Genomic DNA, 18,918 nt, shown 5'->3' with positions numbered 1-18,918 from the left:
ACGCAGGAAAAACGAACACCTAAACCTTTCTGTTCGAGCTCTTATTTTATTTTGATGATCATTCCTACCTATGTAGGTTGGGCTCAACAAAATATTTTCGCATTCGGAAGAGAAAGTTGGTGACTGAAATTTCGTAAATAGATCTCGCCGCGACGAAAAATGTCTTTGCTGTAATGACTTCCATCCCAGTTCGCGTATCATATACGCCACACTCTCTCCCCTATTACGCGATAATACAAAACGAGCTGCCCTTTTTTGCACCCTTTCGATGTCCTCCGTCAATCCACACCGCGCAGCAATATTCTAACAGAGGACGAACGAGTGTAGTGTAAGCTGTCTCTTTAGTGGACTTGTTGCATCTTCTGAGTGTCCTGCCAATGAAACGCAACCTTTGGCTCGCCTTCCCCACAATATTATCTATGTGGTCTTTCCAACTGAAGTTGTTCGTAATTTTAACACCCAGGTACTTAGTTGAATTGACAGCCTTGAGAATGGTACTATTTACCGAGTAATCGAATTCCAACGGATTTCTTTTGGAACTCATGTGGATCACCTCACACTTTTTGTTATTTAGCGTCAACTGCCACCTGCCACACCATACAGCAATCTTTTCTAAATCGCTTTGCAACTGATACTGGTCTTCGGATGACCTTACTAGACGGTAAATTACAGCATCATCTGCGAACAACCTAAGAGAACTGCCCAGATTGTCACCCAGGTCATTTATATATATCAGGAACAGCAGAGGTCCCAGGATGCTTCCCTGGGGAACTCCTGATATCACTTCAGTTTTACTCGATGATTTGCCGTCTATTACTACGAACTGCGACCTTCCTGACAGGAAATCACGAATCCAGTCGCACAACTGAGATGATACCCCATAGGCCCGCAGCTTGATTAGAAGTCGCTTGTGAGGAACGGTGTCAAAAGCTTTCCGGAAATCTAGAAATACGGAATCAACTTGAGATCCCCAGTCGATAGCGGCCATTACTTTGTGCGAATAAAGAGCTAGCTGTGTTGCACAAGAACGATGTTTTCTGAAACCATGCTGATTACGTATCAATAGATCTTTCCCTTCGAGGTGATTCATAATGTTTGAATACAGTATATGCTCCAAAACCCTGCTGCAAACCGACGTCAATGATATAGGTCTGTAGTTAGATGGATTACTCCTACTACCCTTCTTAAACACTGGTGCGACCTGCGCAATTTTCCAATCTGTAGGTACAGATCTATCGGTGAGCGAGCAGTTGTATATGATTGCTAAGTAGGGAGCTATTGTATCAGCGTAATCTGAAAGGAACCTAATCGGTATACAATCTGGATCTGAAGACTTGCCCGTATCAAGCGATTTGAGTTGCTTCGCAACCCCTAACATATCTACTTCTAAGAAACTCATGCTAGCAGCTGTTCGTGTTTCAAATTCTGGAATATTCCATTCATCTTCCCTGGTGAAGGAATTTCGGAAAACTGCGTTCAATAACTCCGCTTTAGCGGCACAGTCGTCGGTAACAGTACCATCGGCACTGCGCAGCGAAGGTATTGACTGCGTCTTGCCGCTTGTGTACTTTACATACGACCAGAATTTCTTCGGATTTTCTACCAAATTTCGAGACAATGTTTCGTTGTGGAACCTATTAAAGGCATCTCGCATTGAAGTCCGTGCCAAATATCACGCGTCTGTAAATTTTAGCCAATCTTCGGGATTTCGCGTTCTTCTGAACTTCGCATGCTTTTTCTGTTGCCTCTGCAACAGCGTTCGGACCTGTTTTGTGTACCATGGGGGATCAGTTCCATCTCCTACCAATTTACGAGGTATGAATCTCTCAACTGCTGTTGCTACTGTATCTTTGAATTTGAGCCACATCTCGTCTACATTTGCATAGTCAGTTCGGAAGGAATGGAGATTGTCTCTTAGGAAGGCTTCTAGTGACACTTTATCCGCTTTTTTAAATAAAATTATTTTGCGTTTGTTTCTGGTGGATTTGGAAGAAACGGTATTGAGCCTAGCTACAACGACCTTGTGATCACTAATCCCTGTATCAGTCATGATGCTCTCTATCAGCTCTGGATTGTTTGTGGCTAAGAGGCCAAGTGTGTTTTCACAACCATTTAAAATTCGCGTGGGTTCGTGGACTAACTGCTCGAAATAATTTTCGGACAAAGCATTTAGGACAATCTCGGAAGATGTTTTCTGCCTACCACCGGTTTTGAACAAGTATTTTTGCCAACATATCGAGGGAAGGTTGAAGTCCCCACCAACTATAACCGTATGAGTGGGGTATTTATTTGTTACGAGACTCAAATTTTCTCTGAACTGTTCAGCAACTATATCATCGGAGTCTGGGGGTTGGTAGAAGGAGCCAATTATTAACTTAGTTCGGCTGTTAAGTATAACCTCCACCCATACCAATTCGCATGGAGTATCTACTTCGACTTCACTACAAGATAAACCACTACTGACAGACACAAACACTCCACCACCAATTCTGCCTGATCTATCTTTCCTGAACACCGTCTGAGACTTCGTAAAAATTTCTGCAGAACTTATTTCAGGCTTTAGCCAGCTTTCTGTACCTATAACGATTTCAGCTTCCGTGCTTTCTATTAGCCTTGAAGCTCAGGGACTTTCCCAGCACAACTACAGCAATTTACAACTACAATGCCGACTGTTCCTTGATCCAAGCACGTCCTGTATTTGCCATGCACCCTTTGAGAATGCAGCCCACCCCGTACTTTCCCGAGGCCTTCTAACCTAAAAAACCGCCCAGTCCACGCCACACAGCCTCCGCTACCCGTGTAGCCACCAGCTGAGTGTAGCGAACTCCTGACCTATTCAGCGGAACCCGAAACCCCACCACCCTATGGCGCAAGTCAAGGAATCTGCAGCCAACACGGTCGCAAAACCGTCTGAGCCTCTGATTCAGACCCTCCACCCGGCTCTGCACCAAAGGTCCGCAGTCGGTTCTGTCAACGATGCTGCAGATGGTGAGCTCTGCCTTCATCTCATAAGCAAGACCGGCAGCCTTCACCAAATCAGATAGCCGCTGGAATCCAGAGAGAATTTCCTCAGATCCAAAGCGACACACGTCATTAGTGCCGACATGTGCCACCACCTGCAGCTGGCTGCACCCTGTGCTCTTCATGGCATCCGGAAGGACCCTTTCCACATCGGGAATGACTCCACCCGGAAAGCACACGGAGTGCACACTGGATTTCTTCCCCTCCTTAGCCGCCATATCCCTAAGGGGCCCCATTACGCGCCTAACATTGGAGCTCCCAACTACCAATAAGCCCACCCTCTGCGATTGCCCGGACCTTGAAGGCTGAGAATCATCCTCTGAAACAGGGCAGGCAGCTGCATCTGGCTCAGCCAGAGACAGTGCCTGAAACCTGTCAGACGCACCGGGGAGGCTTTCTGATCAGCCTTCGGGGACGTCTTTCGCTGCCTGCCACGCCTTGGAACGACCTCCCAATCAACCACAGGCGAGGGCTCATCCCCACTGCGGGCAGCAACCGGGGCAACCACAGTGGCAGACCGATCTGGGGACAGACGGGACGAGATGACATCCCCGTGATACCCAAGTCCGGCTCCCCACAGTGGTGCCCATTGGCAACAGCCTCAAGCTGCACGACCGAAGTCAGCGCCGCTTGCAGCTGTGAGCAAAGGGATGCCAACTCAGCCCTCATCCGAACACAGCAATCACAGTCCCTGTCCATTCTAATCGATGTTGAACAACAGTTACTGAAACACGAGTCCGTGCCTAGATAACGCAAGGGAAACACGCAAAGAATGTATTAGCTAACCTGTACAAATGCCTAATGACTGTGCTACAATCTGCCTGAACTTACGATTACAGTAGCTAAAACTCGAAATTACACCTCCTATACGAAACTCACACGCAATTTTAGTAAGAATCTACGAAGTAAGCACTAAAGCGTGATGCTACAACTCTCAAATACTATAATACACCTGAAATTTATGAATTACACAATGCAAGTACCCAAAAACACGCAAAGAAATTAAGAATTAAACTATGTAACAAATAAGTAAGCTATGGGTATACGACTTGCTGCTGCAGCTGCTTATCCAACGGCGGCAGGGAGCACACTGGCTGTGACCAACTGACACTGGCCGTTCAAAACAAAAACAGAAGGACGACGACTACGCGAATTTACACTATTCAGGTACTAGAGCGCGATGCTACAGCTCTCAAATACTATAATACGCCCGAAATTTATGAATTAAACAATGCAAGTACCCAAAAACAATCAAATAAATTAAGAATTAAACTATGTAACAAATAAGTAAGCTAGGTGTATACAACTTGCTGCTGCAGCTGCTTATCCAATGGCGGCAGGGAGCACACTTGACCAGCTCACTCTTTCATCCCTCTTTTACTTAATTTTAATTGCTTGTATGTGCAGTTTGTCTCCCCTCTGCCGCACACTATTTTCTGTTTGAGAGGTAACACTGTTGAATAGCGGGTGCTTTGTAATGCCTTTACTGCACTGGAGCAGAGGTTGTTGTGGGTGAGGTGATTCCCACCGCATGCAGACGTCCAAGGGCACCCAGTTACTGCCTTACCCTATTTCTCTCCTCATGTTTTTATTACTGACAGTCTAATTTATGACCCTTGCAATTTTAATCTTCTCACTTTTACTGTACTGAATTTGCCGACTCAGCAACATTCTTTGCTCTGTATCTGTTTTTGCCATTGATGGGGCTGGCTGATGGGTCTTTTCTTGCCAGTGGATGAGCCCTTGTAGGTTGGTGGATAATAATCAAATGGTTGATGCTTTGTTGTGTTGTTATGAAAAGACACTTAAATTGTCTGTGCATGCTTTACACCTACCTTTGCTGTTAACTGGAACCTGAAAACTATTTTTGCAGTCAGCCAGAAAGCAAAGGAGACCACACTGACCATTATTTCCAGTCCACAAGTCCACATTACTCTTTGTGCTCACTGAAAGAAAGTGTTCCTACTTGCTATTTACTCAATGGGATCAGGAGTTATGACTATAAAGAAAAGTCTTGAGTTTTAACTGATTGATATATTCTGTAAAAGTTCACACATACAAAATACAGTAATATCCCTAATAATAATAATTACGATAATAATATCATCATTCCTATCAAAATCAGTCTATTGCCTTGGCTTCTGATCACCAAAAGTTAACTGCTCACATTAAAAGTGGAAAATAATCTTGCTACTTGCCACACAGTGTTGTCAACATTACAGGTGGCACACAAACAGTTAGTTCCATGAAATCTAAGTGTTCCAGGATGGCATACAGTTTTCACAAGTTCATTTCCTACATTTAGTTAAAACGCATTCAAGTGTCCCAGCTCTGACATCAACCATGACACAATGACACAGGCATTTGACTGATGTAAATAGATTGATATCTCTGTGTGAAGTGTCTCTTTCCATTGCTTCTGCGGCTGGTTTTACATAGGGGTGCAGCTGACCACCAAATGGAACATTTGGTATCAAATGTCCCAGTCACAGGGAACAGTATCTAAATGGCCCCTTTCTCGGACACACATTGATTAACAACTTTATTGTTTAACAATTTACAGTCTTCTTAATTTTTATATAAATGGGGTAAGTTTGCTTTAGTTACTGAACAAGTTTTAGCATGACTGCATTTAAACTTCATCAGTTAGAATTTTTAGAACTGAACCAGCAGTAGAACAGGACCTCAGAACTGCCGCTCTGATTCCTTGTAATTGTTGTTATTTAGAATACAGTCTTGAAACTTGGTACAGCTGTATTATTGCATGAGTGTAATCAAGTGCTCTAATTAGAACTTTCTATAACAAATACAAATAATACTTAATCTACCATGAATAAGGACATTTTTGTTGCAAATTTGGTTTTTAATACATACCTTGAAAACTAATAGATGTAGCTTGTTCATGTCACATTCTTATTGTTTTACATTAAACTAAAGCTACATACTAATTTTTAGCTTTCTGAGTCTAATATTTAGCAGCTTAAATTTTGGTAAAAACATTAATTTTAACCAAAATATTGTTTTGATCAAGTTATGACTTGTAACTTTTAATTGTGACATATATATGCCTATTCTGAACAGTTTTTAGTTTTATTATTCAGTGCCACTTATTCTTAAGATCGTATATTTTTCCTAACATATGCATTTGGTCATTCTGAGACTTTAATATACTTGAGCATACACGGACGAATTTGGAAAAGTTATTTTACTTTTTAATTTCACATTTTTAAAAATTATTCTGCAATCCTTTGTATGTTAAGCACTGGTGCGTTATGATGAAGTGGTGCTGTTAGTAGTGGATTGGGGTAAGTCCAGGCACACTTGCTCGACTCTCTACCTCTTACAATGATACAGTGGTTGCTTTGCCTCACACTGGAGAATTCATGTCTGACACCGATACCAGCCAGATCCGTACACTTCTCCATAAATTCTTTCTCATCTCCTGCAGCATATTGCCTCCAATGCCTTGATCTAGCTGCTCCACCATACTTTCATCTTCAGAACATGTCTATCACAGGTGTCACTGATTCCACATGAACTACCCCGGGATTGAGAGAGTGATGACCTTGCCATTTAGTCTCTTAAATCCCAGTCAACAAACCAATCAACCAAAAATTTATAATAAACTTTTTAAAAAGGTCTAATTAAAAGAATTTAATCGATATTAAATGGCAGAGCAGTCCACTTATTCCACTGCAAACATTTTTGCAATGTTTTCAACTCCTGTAAAGAGGTAGTACAATTGTTTCCCATGTAGGAATGAAACCATTTCCCCTTTTTTTCCATATATGCTGCATGATATGCTAATCTTTAATGTAACTTTTGTTGTTGACTTCTGTTAGTTACAACAGCTATAAATATTATGAGTAAGACACTTCTCTTATAAACTCTTAGTATGCAGCATTAAGAGGTAGTTTATATTCTTTGTAAGTGACCAACCACGCTGCTGATACCGCCAACTTTAGCTTAGAAACTAACCCATATTTTCACAAAGCAATATAAGGGTGATTCAGCTGCCCCTATCCCTGGGATTTATGCAACCCAAAATGCATTAAAATACTCCGCACAAGATTTTTGTATTCACTCACTCACTATGTGCAAACTGTTAGTCCTACAGAAAAATGTGAACAGGACCTTTTGGAGGAAATTTCATGTATTTAAATTTTGTACTGGGCTACATTATCATTAGCAGTTGTAGTTTTCAAATTATTTAGGAAAAATGTACAGAAGTATCCATCAAGCATGTCTGCACCATTTTCAGTAAACCACACACAGAGGAGTTATATTAATCATGACATGTGAAGGAAGGTCATTTTGAGTAAGGCAGACAGCTTGTGCTGTCTTCTTTGCATTAAAGATTGATTTAGATTTTTAAGATTATAAATTGTGTTTCCTAATTATATGTTTGAAAACTTGTAAAGTATCATATTACGGCATATGTTGCTTGTATTTGATAAGTATCCTGTAAATTGAACCAGTAATGTAAATTGGTACATAATGAGAGCAAAATTCTGATCCTCTCGCTTCACTAGTGATTTCCATCCTTAACAATCTGTATCACAAGAGACTTCATTAGTATCAAACTGGCAGTGTAAAAGATACAGAAAGAGTTGCAGATGATAGCTTCTACACTTAGAACAGGATATGAAGAAAGCATTGTTTACAATTCATTTTCATTGAAATTTTCTAGGAGCTGTTCCAATTATTCGCAGTCCTCGTGGAAATGCAGCAGAGATGGTTGCTGAGAAGCTAGACAAGAAACTTAGAGAGAATTTAAGAGACACTAGAAACAGTTTATTCATTATGGATGCTACACAAACTGGTCATTTCAGGTAAAACTTTTCTCTCTGAAATCCTGAGAATTCGTTTGATACAGTGTTAAGTCTCGTTATGAAATTGTTAACATTTTTATTTGTGTCGAACGAAAGCTATAGTATAGAAGTGCTGTTTTGACACATTTCATTGCTTCAAATTTCATTGTGAAGGACATTAATAGGGGACCACTCTGTCAAACTCATCTCTTGTTAAACAATGGCAACTCCAGATTGGAAAATCAACAATATTAAGAAAAAGACAGATTACTACTCTCTGTTAAGATGACCCATTGGATTGCAGACAGGTGCAATCAAAAGGCTGTTACACATTATAGCTTCCAGCCAAAGGCTTCTCCAGCAAAGAACACACACACACACACACACTACACATTATAGCTTCCAGCCAAAGGCTTCTCCAGCAAAGAACACACACACACACACACACACACAAAAAAAAAAGGGCGCACCACCTGCACACCTGACCGCTACCTCCAACAGCTCCGACGAATGTCGCAATTCTGGTCGGAGCTGCTGATGGTAGCAGTCGTTAGTGCATGAGGTGTCCTGAGTTGTGTGAATATGAGAGTGTGTTCTTTGCTAAAGAAGGCTTTGGCTGAAAGCTATGATGTTTAACTGTCTTTTTATTGCGCCTGTCTGCAGTCAACGGGTCATCTTTACTGTGCGTAGCAATTTACCCTTTTCTTAATATTGTTAATCTCATGTTAATTTGGAAAAAGGGAAAAGAACCTTCCAATTTGATCACTATTACCACTTCTGAACAGTCCTCCACATGTAATTTTTGTTGCAAAGTACCCATTGTCATACTTTCTGTACTTAAAAAGTTCTTTAATACCTTTTGTCTCCTTTGACCACAGCCTCATATTTGGTTTGTAAGCTCTGATCTTAAGGTGTGTGGTTTCATCCATGCTGTTGAGATTTTTAATCGTTTCTTTTAGTCTGATTTATTTTCAGGCTTAACCTCCCCCTCCCTCCCCCCCCCCCCCTTTTCCTCCTTCTTTGTGGGTATGTATGTTGTGTGCATGGGCTCCAAGCTATTGCAGCCTTTCATCTCTCTTGGACTCCATTCCTTTCCCCATTTCTCCTTCACATCCTAGCTAATCCCTCTCCTGTCCCCCCCCCCCCCCCCTTCTCCTCCGGTGTTTCACTTTATGAAGGCCTGATTATTCCCTCAGTTTCACTAGTCCTTTTAGGTCTTGTCTCATGTTTCGATTCTCTTTTTTTTCCTGTAGTGTGAGCCATTTGGTGGGGGGGGGGGGGACTCCCTCTCTTAACATCTCAGATCTCAGGCACGGGTTCCTCCCCCCCCCCCCCCCCATCCCCCCTTCCCCATCATATCCCCGCCCCTCCACTGCTAGGTCACCAGCAAGTGTAGCCAGCCCATGTGGTGAGGTTGTCGTGTACCCGCCTAGATGAACCCCCTGATAATGCACAGAAAATGCTTCTGGTTCCTGAACTGTCACCACCTTGTGTATTCCTAGAAGTGGTTGCACTTCTTTTTAGGGCATCAGAACTCCTGCAATGACTGCCTTGCCAGGTGGTCCGTGCTGCAGCTGGATGGCACCCACACGGTGAGCCCCTAATTGGAGTGGGTGGTATCAGGGCAGACACTCTGCACATGCAGCATGCTGAGCTCCTTGCTTCTGATGACTCCTCCACAGCCATATCTTCAGACAGGAATGGTTCTGTCTCTGCTCCTACTTTTACTTCTTTGGCCTTTCCCTCCCTAGCCAACACCTGGGAGGAGGGCCGGGTCTACTGGCTTGGGGCAAAATTCTTTCCCCATTACTTGGTTTGTTCCAAACTTTTGCTGCTACCAATCTTCTCTTTTCTGTAGTACATATTGAAGATAAGTTTGATGAAGTTGACTCACTTAGAAGAGGCAATCTGGTTCCCTACTGATTAAAACCTCTTCTGCCAGCCAGTCGGCTTCCATTTGTGCTTTCGATTGCTTAGGGAACATCCCAATAAGCATTATTCCCCACCAGTCCTTAAATGTGACCCAGGACATTATTTTTCAAAGGGACTTCCTCCTTTGATCTGACAAGAAACTCGGGACTAATCTGGCATGGTACGCATGGCACAGCATTCATTTCGTCACTGAGTCCGGAGAGGTCCTAAGGACAATCGTGTTGTGTAACACTTGTGATACTAAATGTAACTGGGTTTTCCCTTTTGATGCTAGTCAGTTGCCAGGATGAGCATTACTGCGAAGGGCATTTGATTCTAAAGCATTGTGTCAGGGTGAAAATACGAAATTAATTAATTTTTCTCTCTTAACAAGATGTGGGCAGGGTGGGTTCTTCCTTGGCTCGGGTATGAGGTAGAATGAAACAGCATTTTTACATAAGATAACTTTTATTGAAGATTCGTACAACTGTTTTCTTACTCGATGTTCTGGCTTGGAGAGCGGCAGCTGTGTCATTTGTGAAGCCTTCTGCTGCGGCAGCGGCGGCGTCTGATTACGCGTGGCAGTGTGTATCTCGTGTCGCCGTCTTGCCCAGTTGACTGAAGACGCGCATCGTGCTGTGGCCCGTTTAATTTTTGAGAGCAAAGTCGTGCATCGGATGGTGATAGCTTGGATGTGGTGTCCCAGTGTTTCTCTTCTCTAAGCGGCCGCGTGTGTTGTGTGTCGGCCAGCGGAGCGGCGCGGCGGGGGAAGGCCAGTGTCCCAGACTCGAACAACGGACTCCGCTTGCCAGTCTTCGGCTGTCAGATCTTCATCCCAGCTCACAGGTGACTGCTGATGTGAGGCCGTCTCCTTGCCGTCCTCACAAGTCACCCGGGTATGTCAAAATCAGTCTTTAAATACCTTTTAACTTCTGTCGCCGAGGCTGCTGCTTGCTATTCCATTACAGTGGCGTACTTGGTGTGTCTGTGCATGATGTAGTCTCTTCTTGCATGACAGTCTTCAGCACCGAAACTGACTGAAAACTACTGCTACTCTTCTTCACTTCTTCGTGTGTAGGGCCCACTGCATCTCGCGTATTTATTCACTTCAGTCCAATGGAGGTGAACGACTTCACAGTCATTGCCTCGTCTGTCATGTTGAAAAGCTTCTCGAAGAATCTTCTTAACGTCGGTCATTGGCTCTTGGAATGTAGGCGAGGGCCTTTGCTCACATGTGACAACTGAGAAACACGTGAGCCGGTCGGGCGATGCCCTGACGGCTGAATCGACAGCGTCCACTTATGTGGGGAGGGCGATGGCTTCTGAACTTGCTGACTTCACGGTCATTGTCTCTTCTGCTCTGCCCGCTGTTTGCCAGTATGTAACTCTCTAAACTAAACCAAGTTATTCATTAATTTTCTAATTTCTACTTCACTTTGATTTCACTAATTTATTTACTTATCTTAAGTACCACTCAACAGTTGATACCAGCACTTTCACCCTGGCTTTTGTGGGGGATACCCTTCCAGAAAAAGTCAAAGTTATTGTTTACTGTTGTGATGTGAAGCACTATACCCCACCTCCCATGCACAGTTTCCACTGACTGATGTAGTCACGTGTCTTTGTAATTGAGGTGAATCCTATTTTTGGCGACAGTGGCCAACATCTCCATGTGGGAGTCCTTTACCCTTCTGTCCAAGTGCAGGAAATATTCTGTTCTACATTCTCCTCACTCACTGGATTGCTTAAAAAGGAAAGAAAGATTCAGGAATTTAAAACTCTAGACCATCTCTTTCTAATCTGAGGCCCGACAGAAATTTGACTGTCAATGTCTTAAATGTCTACCTTTGCTTCTCACTGAACCTTTCCTTCTCCTTGAACAGAGAAAAACGTCTTCCCTGGTACCCCCCACCCCCCGGTGTCTCCAGGATGAAACGCCCATTACTTCAAGTCAGATGCTGGATCCACACTCTGTGGGTCTTGTGGCTGCTCATTCTCTTTCAGATCCTTATATTGCTGCAACTTGCTATCTTCCTGACCACATCTCTCACCCTCCAAAGGAGGAGGAGAAGGAGGAGGAGGAGGAGAAGAAGAAGAAGGTGAAGAAGATGCATGTGTCTCATGACGAGACCACACCAACATATCAGGGTGTCAACCCCCGCCTCTCAATCAGAGTCCAATCTTACATTCATGGTTGTCACTCTGCCCTTACCAGTGACGGACACCAATTCGGCACAATGACAAATTCTGGTCCATTTGACATCCATCCAGCCTCTTGTACTACTCTACTCTGCAGCTTATGTTGTATTGCATGTCAGTCCTGTGCTTGCCTCTGGTGGTGTTTGTTAAGTTTGTCCACACGGACATTGGTAGTTCTTGGGTTCATCTTTATACCGTGCTAGAAGCGATGGCCATTCAGATCCATTTAGATTCTGTGGTAACGATATGCTGTCTGTCTCCCCTCAGACTGACCACCTACACTTCCTGCTCTTCTTGCTCTCCTTAGACTGCTCCCTCCTCCTCTCCCTTCTCCTTGGGGATTTTAATGCCCATAAACCTCTGTGGGATGGCTCTGCGACCACTGACCCAGGTGGGATTGTTGAAGACCTTCTGGCAGGGCTTGATCTCTGCCTCCTCAACATGGGAGCTCAACACACTTCAGTGTGGCACGTGGCACTTTCTCAGCCATTGATCTTTCTGTTTGTAGCCCTGGATTCCCCACTCCCCTGCCCCCCCCCCCCCCCTGTTCAGTGGGGAGTTAATGACGGTGTGTGCAACAGTGACCATTTTCTAATCATCTTATCTTTTCTCCAGCATCACTCAGCTGGACACCCTCCCAGATGGGCTTTAACTAATGCAGACTGGAATGTCTTCCTTGGTTGCCATCCCAGCCGCTCCACAACACAATGTCTATGAAGAATCCATACAGAGTTTGATCGACGCCTCCATATGGCAGCTGCTTCAGCGATTCCTTCTTCTTGAGGTTCTCCCTGATGTAAGACTGTCCTTTGGTGGACCTCCAAAATTGCTGTGGCTATTAAAGGCTGCCATTGTGCCTTCCAAAGCTACAGATGGTATCCACCTCTCGACCAACTCCTGGCCTGTAAACAACCTTGTGCCGAGGCCCATTATCTTCTAAAGCAGCAGGTACGGATTTGTTGGTAACAATATTCATTGCCATAGGGCTGCATACTCCATCTTTGCAGGTATGGGAAAATATCAGGCAGCACATTATTGGCTTCTGTCCTCCTAGAACTGTCGTGAGAAATTCCCCGAATGGTGTTATTCTCACCAGTCCAGACTCTATCGCTGAGCATTTTGCTTGACATTTCACTCAGGCCTCACTGTCAGCCCTCTGTCCACGCCAGTTCGTCTTCTCAAATACTGTCTGGAATGGTTTCCCTCTGCCTGGAGTCTTGTAATGTCCCGTTTAGCAAATGAGAATTTGCCTGCGCCCTTGATTTCTGCCTCAACATGGCTCCTGGACCAGACTGGGTGCACAATCAAACGCTTCAATGCTTATTGGTGGCTAGCCAAAGTCATATACTTGCCCTTTTTAGTCATCTCTCGATTGGAGGGGAATTACCTTCCCAGTGGCAAAAAAGTGTCTTTATTCCAGTTTTGCTATTGGGTAAACCGCCTCTCCCAATTGACAGCTATTGTCTGATTTGTTTAATCAGTGTCCTCTGCTAGTTACTTGGATGTATGGTGAATCGAAGGTTGTAGTGGGTCCTTGATCCCCAGAACCCTTTGGCTTTGACCCAGTGTGGTTTTCATCAAGGCCTCTCTCATCATCATCATCTTGGACAGTTTCCGGCCACTGGCTGGGTCTGTCGGGAACACAAGCCTCTCCATCGTGTTCTGTCTTTCCACCATTCCCCCTCTTCCACCTTCCTCCAGTTCTCTCCTCTTCTCGTCACACATTCCTTCACTCCCTTCACCCATCTATCTCTTGGTCTTCCTCTGGGCCTCTTCCCCTCCAGTTGCAGATCAAACATCCTCTTTGGAATTCTTCCCTCATCCATTCTCTTCATGTGTCCATACCACTGCAGTCATGATTTTTCTATCCTGTCCTGTACTGGTTCCTCCTTTAGTCTTTCCCTCACATACACATTTCGCAATCTGTCTCGTCTTGTTACACTCAACCTGCTCCTCTGGAACTTCATTTTACTAGCCTGTATTCTACTTTTGTCGCTTTTGCGCATTACCCATGTCTCACTTCCGTATGTCAATATGGGGACAAAGTAGGTTCGGTATATAATTCCCTTGGATTTCTGTGGCACCTCCTTGCTCCAAATAAGCCCCCTAATGCATTTGTAGAACTGCCCTGCTTTTCTGCACCTTTCATTTATTTCCATTGCATTTCCCCCCTTGCTTTCAATCATGCTTCCCAGGTACTTGAAGTTCTGTACCACTTGTAGTTTTTCCCCTCCACAAGTTATATCCACATTTGGCCTATTCTTCTTCCTTGTTGTGACAATTATTTCACTTTTCTTTGCAGAGAAATGCATTCCATATTGTGCTGCCGTTGCCTCCCATACATCTAACTGCTCTTGCACCTCCTCGCAATTTCCCCATAACATCAGGTCATCGGCAAAAAGCACTGCTTTCATTTTATGATCTCCAAATCAAGGCCTCTCTACTGCAGATAATTTATTCCTGGAGTATACTATCTGAACAACCTTTGCCCAATGCTGACACATTGTTACAGTCTTCTTTGATCTACATAAAGCTTATGATAGCTCTTGCACCACATCATCACATGTTGGGCCCTCTGTGGCCTGCTCCTGATTTTTATTCGGAACTTCCTTTCATGTCGCACTTTTCAGGTACGGGTTGGCACCTCCTGTAGCACCTTCTGTCTGCAGGAGAATGGGGTTCCACATGGTTCCATTGTGTGTCCCTCTCTTTTTAGAGCTGACAATGGTCTGGTGGCAGCTGCGGGGCCTACGGTGCCGCCCTTTGCAAGCTGATGATTTTTGCATTTATTTTTGTTATTCATTTATGGGCGTTGCTGAACACTGCAGGGAGCACTACACCAAGCACAGTCTTGGGCTCCAGCTCATGGCATACATTTTTCCAGCTGCCAACACTTGCATTATGCATTTCTGTTGACCCCATTCGGATCTGCATCTTGACGGCCAGGCCTCCTCATCAGTTTTTGGGACAGGTCTTTGATGCCCAGTCGACATGGCTTCTCCATCTTAGTCAGCTAAAGTGGACACGTTGGTCCCAATTAAGTACTCGTCGATGCCTCAGCAGCACTACTTGGAATGCAGATCACACTACTCTGATACGGCTCTACACAGCATTGGTCCACTGCTGTCTAGATTATGGGAGTCTCGCATGTGACTTGACACCACCTTTGACATTACAGATGCTGGACCCAATACACCATTGTGGGGTATGACTGGCAACTAGTGCCGTTCAGACTAGCCCAGTGATCAGCCTCCTAGCTAAGGCAAGGGTTGCACCGTTGCCGGTTCTGTGCCAACAACAGTTTATCACTTTGCATTACGCATTCGCTGCTCCATAGTGCTCCCAAACTACCATATCCTCTTTCCAGATTCTGAGATCCACCTCTGGCAACTGTGGCCCATGTCTGGAGTTATGATTGCCATCTGCATCTGGTCCCTGTTTTCTGAACTTCAGCTTTAAAAACTAAACTCCTCCCACACAGGCCATGAAGACCGAAAGGCACCGACTGGCCGCCGTGTCATTCTCAACCCACAGGCGTCACTGGATGCAGATATGGAGGGGCATGTGGTCAGCACACCGCTCTCCCAGGCGTATGTCAGTTTCTGAGACCGGAGCTGCTACTTCTCAATCAAGTAGCTTCTCAGTTTGCATCACAAGGGCTGAGTGCACCCCGCTTGCCAACAGCACTCGGCAGACTGGATGATCACCCATCCAAGCGCTAGCCCATCCCGACAATGCTTAACTTCGGTGATCTGACGGGAACTGGTGTTACCACTGCAGCAAGCCGTTGGCGAAATTCGGCTTTCCCTCAACCAATTCTTCTTTGGGCCCGCAGACGTATGCCTCCCTGGTGCACCCCCGTCCACAGATTTGTCTTGACCTAGCACAAGACTGAAAAGACCCCGCTCATCGTGAGGCCCTCCACTGCCAGTTTTCTTCCATTCTTGGCATGTTTCAAAACTCAGTAGTAGTCTATACTAATGACTCGGTGGTTGCCACTCACGCTGGCTTTGCTTACATTCATGTGGGATGTAATGAACTATGCTCGTTGCCGTAAGGCTGCAGTGTTTTCACAACAGAGTTGGTAGCCATCTCTCGTGCTCTTGAGCATATCTGTTCCTGCACTGGTGAGTCCTTTCTCATCTCTAGCGATTCTTTGGGCAGTGATGAGTGTGACACTCATTGGTCCTAACCATCTAGGATTTTCATTTTCCCCTCAAACAACTTGGACGCTTGGTGGTCTTTGTCTGGATCCTGGCTCACGTTGGGATGCTGGCGAATGAACTCATTGACAGGCGGGCCTAATTGACTACCAGCTACCTGGCTCTTGAGGTCGATATTATGGAATCAGAACTTCAGTCAGTTTTATGCCATCAAGTTTTAAGGATTTGGAATACAGAGTGGCGTATTCTGACTTTGCTAAACAAACTATGGACGATAAAGGAGACCACGAATTTGTGGAGGTCCTTTATGCAGGTGTCTCAAAGGACTCTATTGTCTTTTGCTGGATCCACATCGATCGTACTTAACTGACTCGTGGTCATTTCCTCTGACACAGGGATCTACCACACTATAGTTGTGCATGTTTGATGGTGTTCCACATTTGGCTGGACTGCCTTAACCTAGCCAACGTGAAGTGGACTCTTAATCTTCCTGACTTGCTACCCTTTGTGTTAGCGGATGATGCCTCAGCTGCTGGCATGGTCATATGGTTTATTCATGAAGGAAGTTTTTTCCAGTCTCTTTAAGAGAGGGAGTCTCAGTCATGTTCCCCCAGTGAGGGGTTGACAGGCTGCCCTGTTGCCTGCTCTTCCCCAAACAGGCAGCATTTGCCTGGGCTTGCTGCTCCACCCCAGCCCTCTTCCTATCTGCTCTTTTGCCCTTCTTCCTCCTTCTTACGTGTTCTGTTTGACTTATAGTTCTTCTGCTGTTTTCCTGTGCTTCTCTCACCCTAACTGTGTCGCTATTGTTGTTGAGGTATTGTTGGGTGGTGTGCCTCTGGTAAATGGCAGGATGTATGTCCCCAGTCACACTCCCTGTCTTTTGGTGCCTCCAGCTGCCCCTTGGATGGGGCACCTCACCTGCCTTTCTCCCTTCCCCCCCTTTACTTCCTCCGTGTTCCTTTCCCTAGGCTTTGTTGATCTTCAGTAGACCTTGGGGGTTTTGTTCCCTTGGATTTTGCACACCCTTTTGTTGACTTGCCAGTTCCAGGTAGGAGGGACTGATGGCATTTCAGTTGGTGTCTTTAATCAGCAAACCAACCAACCTACCAGGCTTTATGCATCAGTATAACTTCTGTTCTTACCCCTAATGGCCTAGTTTAGCTCCACTTTAACTTCCTCATTAAACATCTCGACAGGACCATTGCCACCAAAGGGGTTTGAAAGTGAAATTTATTTGTTAATGGCTGTGAGCTTGTTGCTTCAATACAGGGCCTACATAATTAGAGCCAAGTGTTGCACTTTGATGAATGCAATATTTTAAAGCATTAAAAGGAGGTGGAATGCTGCTGGTATGTATAACACAAAAGACAAGAAAAGTCAGACACTCACATTTTGAAGTGAGTGATAACAGTTTAGTGGTGTGGGTCTAGTGTCATATTATGTGCAAAAATTAAAAATTGAATTTAGAATTAGTGGTGCAATCATATAAGTACTGTGTTTGGTAAGTGCCGCTGCCATAAATATTTAACATGTCGGTGAATCTATTGTAACCCACACCGAGAAGCTTTTCCTATGTGCTTCTTCTTTTTGTATTCTGTTCTTTGCAAAACTTGAAACCTTTGTAGACTGACCAAAAACTTGAAACCTTTGTAGACTTGACCATCCAAGATCACCCCAGATTCAAGGGGGACTAGTATTGTAAGAAGGTTTACAAAAGTTAAGTTCTGTGTAATAAGAAATACAGAATAAAATAGGGGTAATGCAGGAGTTTGTTTGATAATGAATAGGAAAAAGCTACTACAAACAGCATAGTGAACGCATTATTGTGGCCAAGATGGATATGAAGCCCACGCCTACCACAGTAATACAAGTATATATGCCAACTAGCTTCGCAGATGACGAAGAGATTGATGAAATGTATGATGAGATAAAAGAAATTATTCAGATAGTGAAGAGAGACGAAAATTTAATAGTCATGGGTGACTGGAACTCGATAGTAGGAAAAGGAAGAGAAGGAAATGTAGTAGGTGAATATGGAATGGGAGTAAGGAATGAAAGAGGAAGCCGCCTGGTAGAATTTTGAACAGAGCATAACTTAATCATAGCTAACACTTGGTTCAAGAATCATAAAAGAAGGTTGTATACATGGAAGAAGCCTGGAGATACTGGTTGGTCTCAGATAGATTATATAATGGTAAGACAGAGATTGAGGAACCAGGTTTTAAATTGTAAGGCATTTCCAGGAGCAGATGTGGACTCTGGCCACAATTTATTGGTTATGAACTGTGGATTAAAACTGAAGAAATTGCAAAAAGGTGGAAAGTTGATGATATGGGACCTGGGTAAACTGAAAGAAGCAGAGGTTGTTGAGAGCTTCAGGGAGAGCATTATGGAACGATTGACAAGAATGGGGGGAAGAAAAACAGTAGAAGAAAAATGAGTAGCTTTGAGAGACGAAATAGTGAAGGTAGCAGAGGATCAAGTAGGTAAAAAGACAAGGGCTAATAGAAATCCTTGGATAACAGAAGAGATATTGAATTTAATTGATGAAAGGAGAAAATATAAAAATGCAGTAAATGAAGCAGGCAAAAAGGAATACAAATGTCTCAAAAATGAGATTGACAGAAAGTGCACAATGGCTAAGCAGGGATGGCTAGAGGACAAATGTAAGGATGTAGAGGCGCATATCACTTGGGGTAAGATAGATACTGCCTACAGGAAAATTAAAGAGATCTTTGGAGAAAAGAGAACCACTTGCATGAATATCAATAGCTCAGATGGAAACCCAGTTCTAAGCAAAGAAGGGAAAACAG

General features: G+C 44.1%; 1 protein-coding gene across 4 annotated transcripts in view; it reads left to right on the top strand.

Moving 5' to 3' along the window:
* Positions 1-18,918, top strand: part of LOC126195374 (protein sly1 homolog) — a 178,440-nt gene that overhangs the window by 28,738 nt on the left and 130,784 nt on the right. For all 4 annotated transcript variants that reach the window (XM_049933950.1, XM_049933951.1, XM_049933949.1 and 1 more), the window contains exon 6: positions 7,712-7,853. In XM_049933950.1, coding sequence (XP_049789907.1) covers positions 7,712-7,853 — 142 coding nt within the window. The remainder of the gene's footprint in view (positions 1-7,711; positions 7,854-18,918) is intronic.

The sequence above is a fragment of the Schistocerca nitens genome, chromosome 7 (genome assembly GCF_023898315.1).
Source record: "Schistocerca nitens isolate TAMUIC-IGC-003100 chromosome 7, iqSchNite1.1, whole genome shotgun sequence".
Taxonomy (NCBI): Eukaryota; Metazoa; Arthropoda; class Insecta; order Orthoptera; family Acrididae; genus Schistocerca; species Schistocerca nitens.
This window is presented reverse-complemented; position numbering and strand designations above follow the sequence as displayed.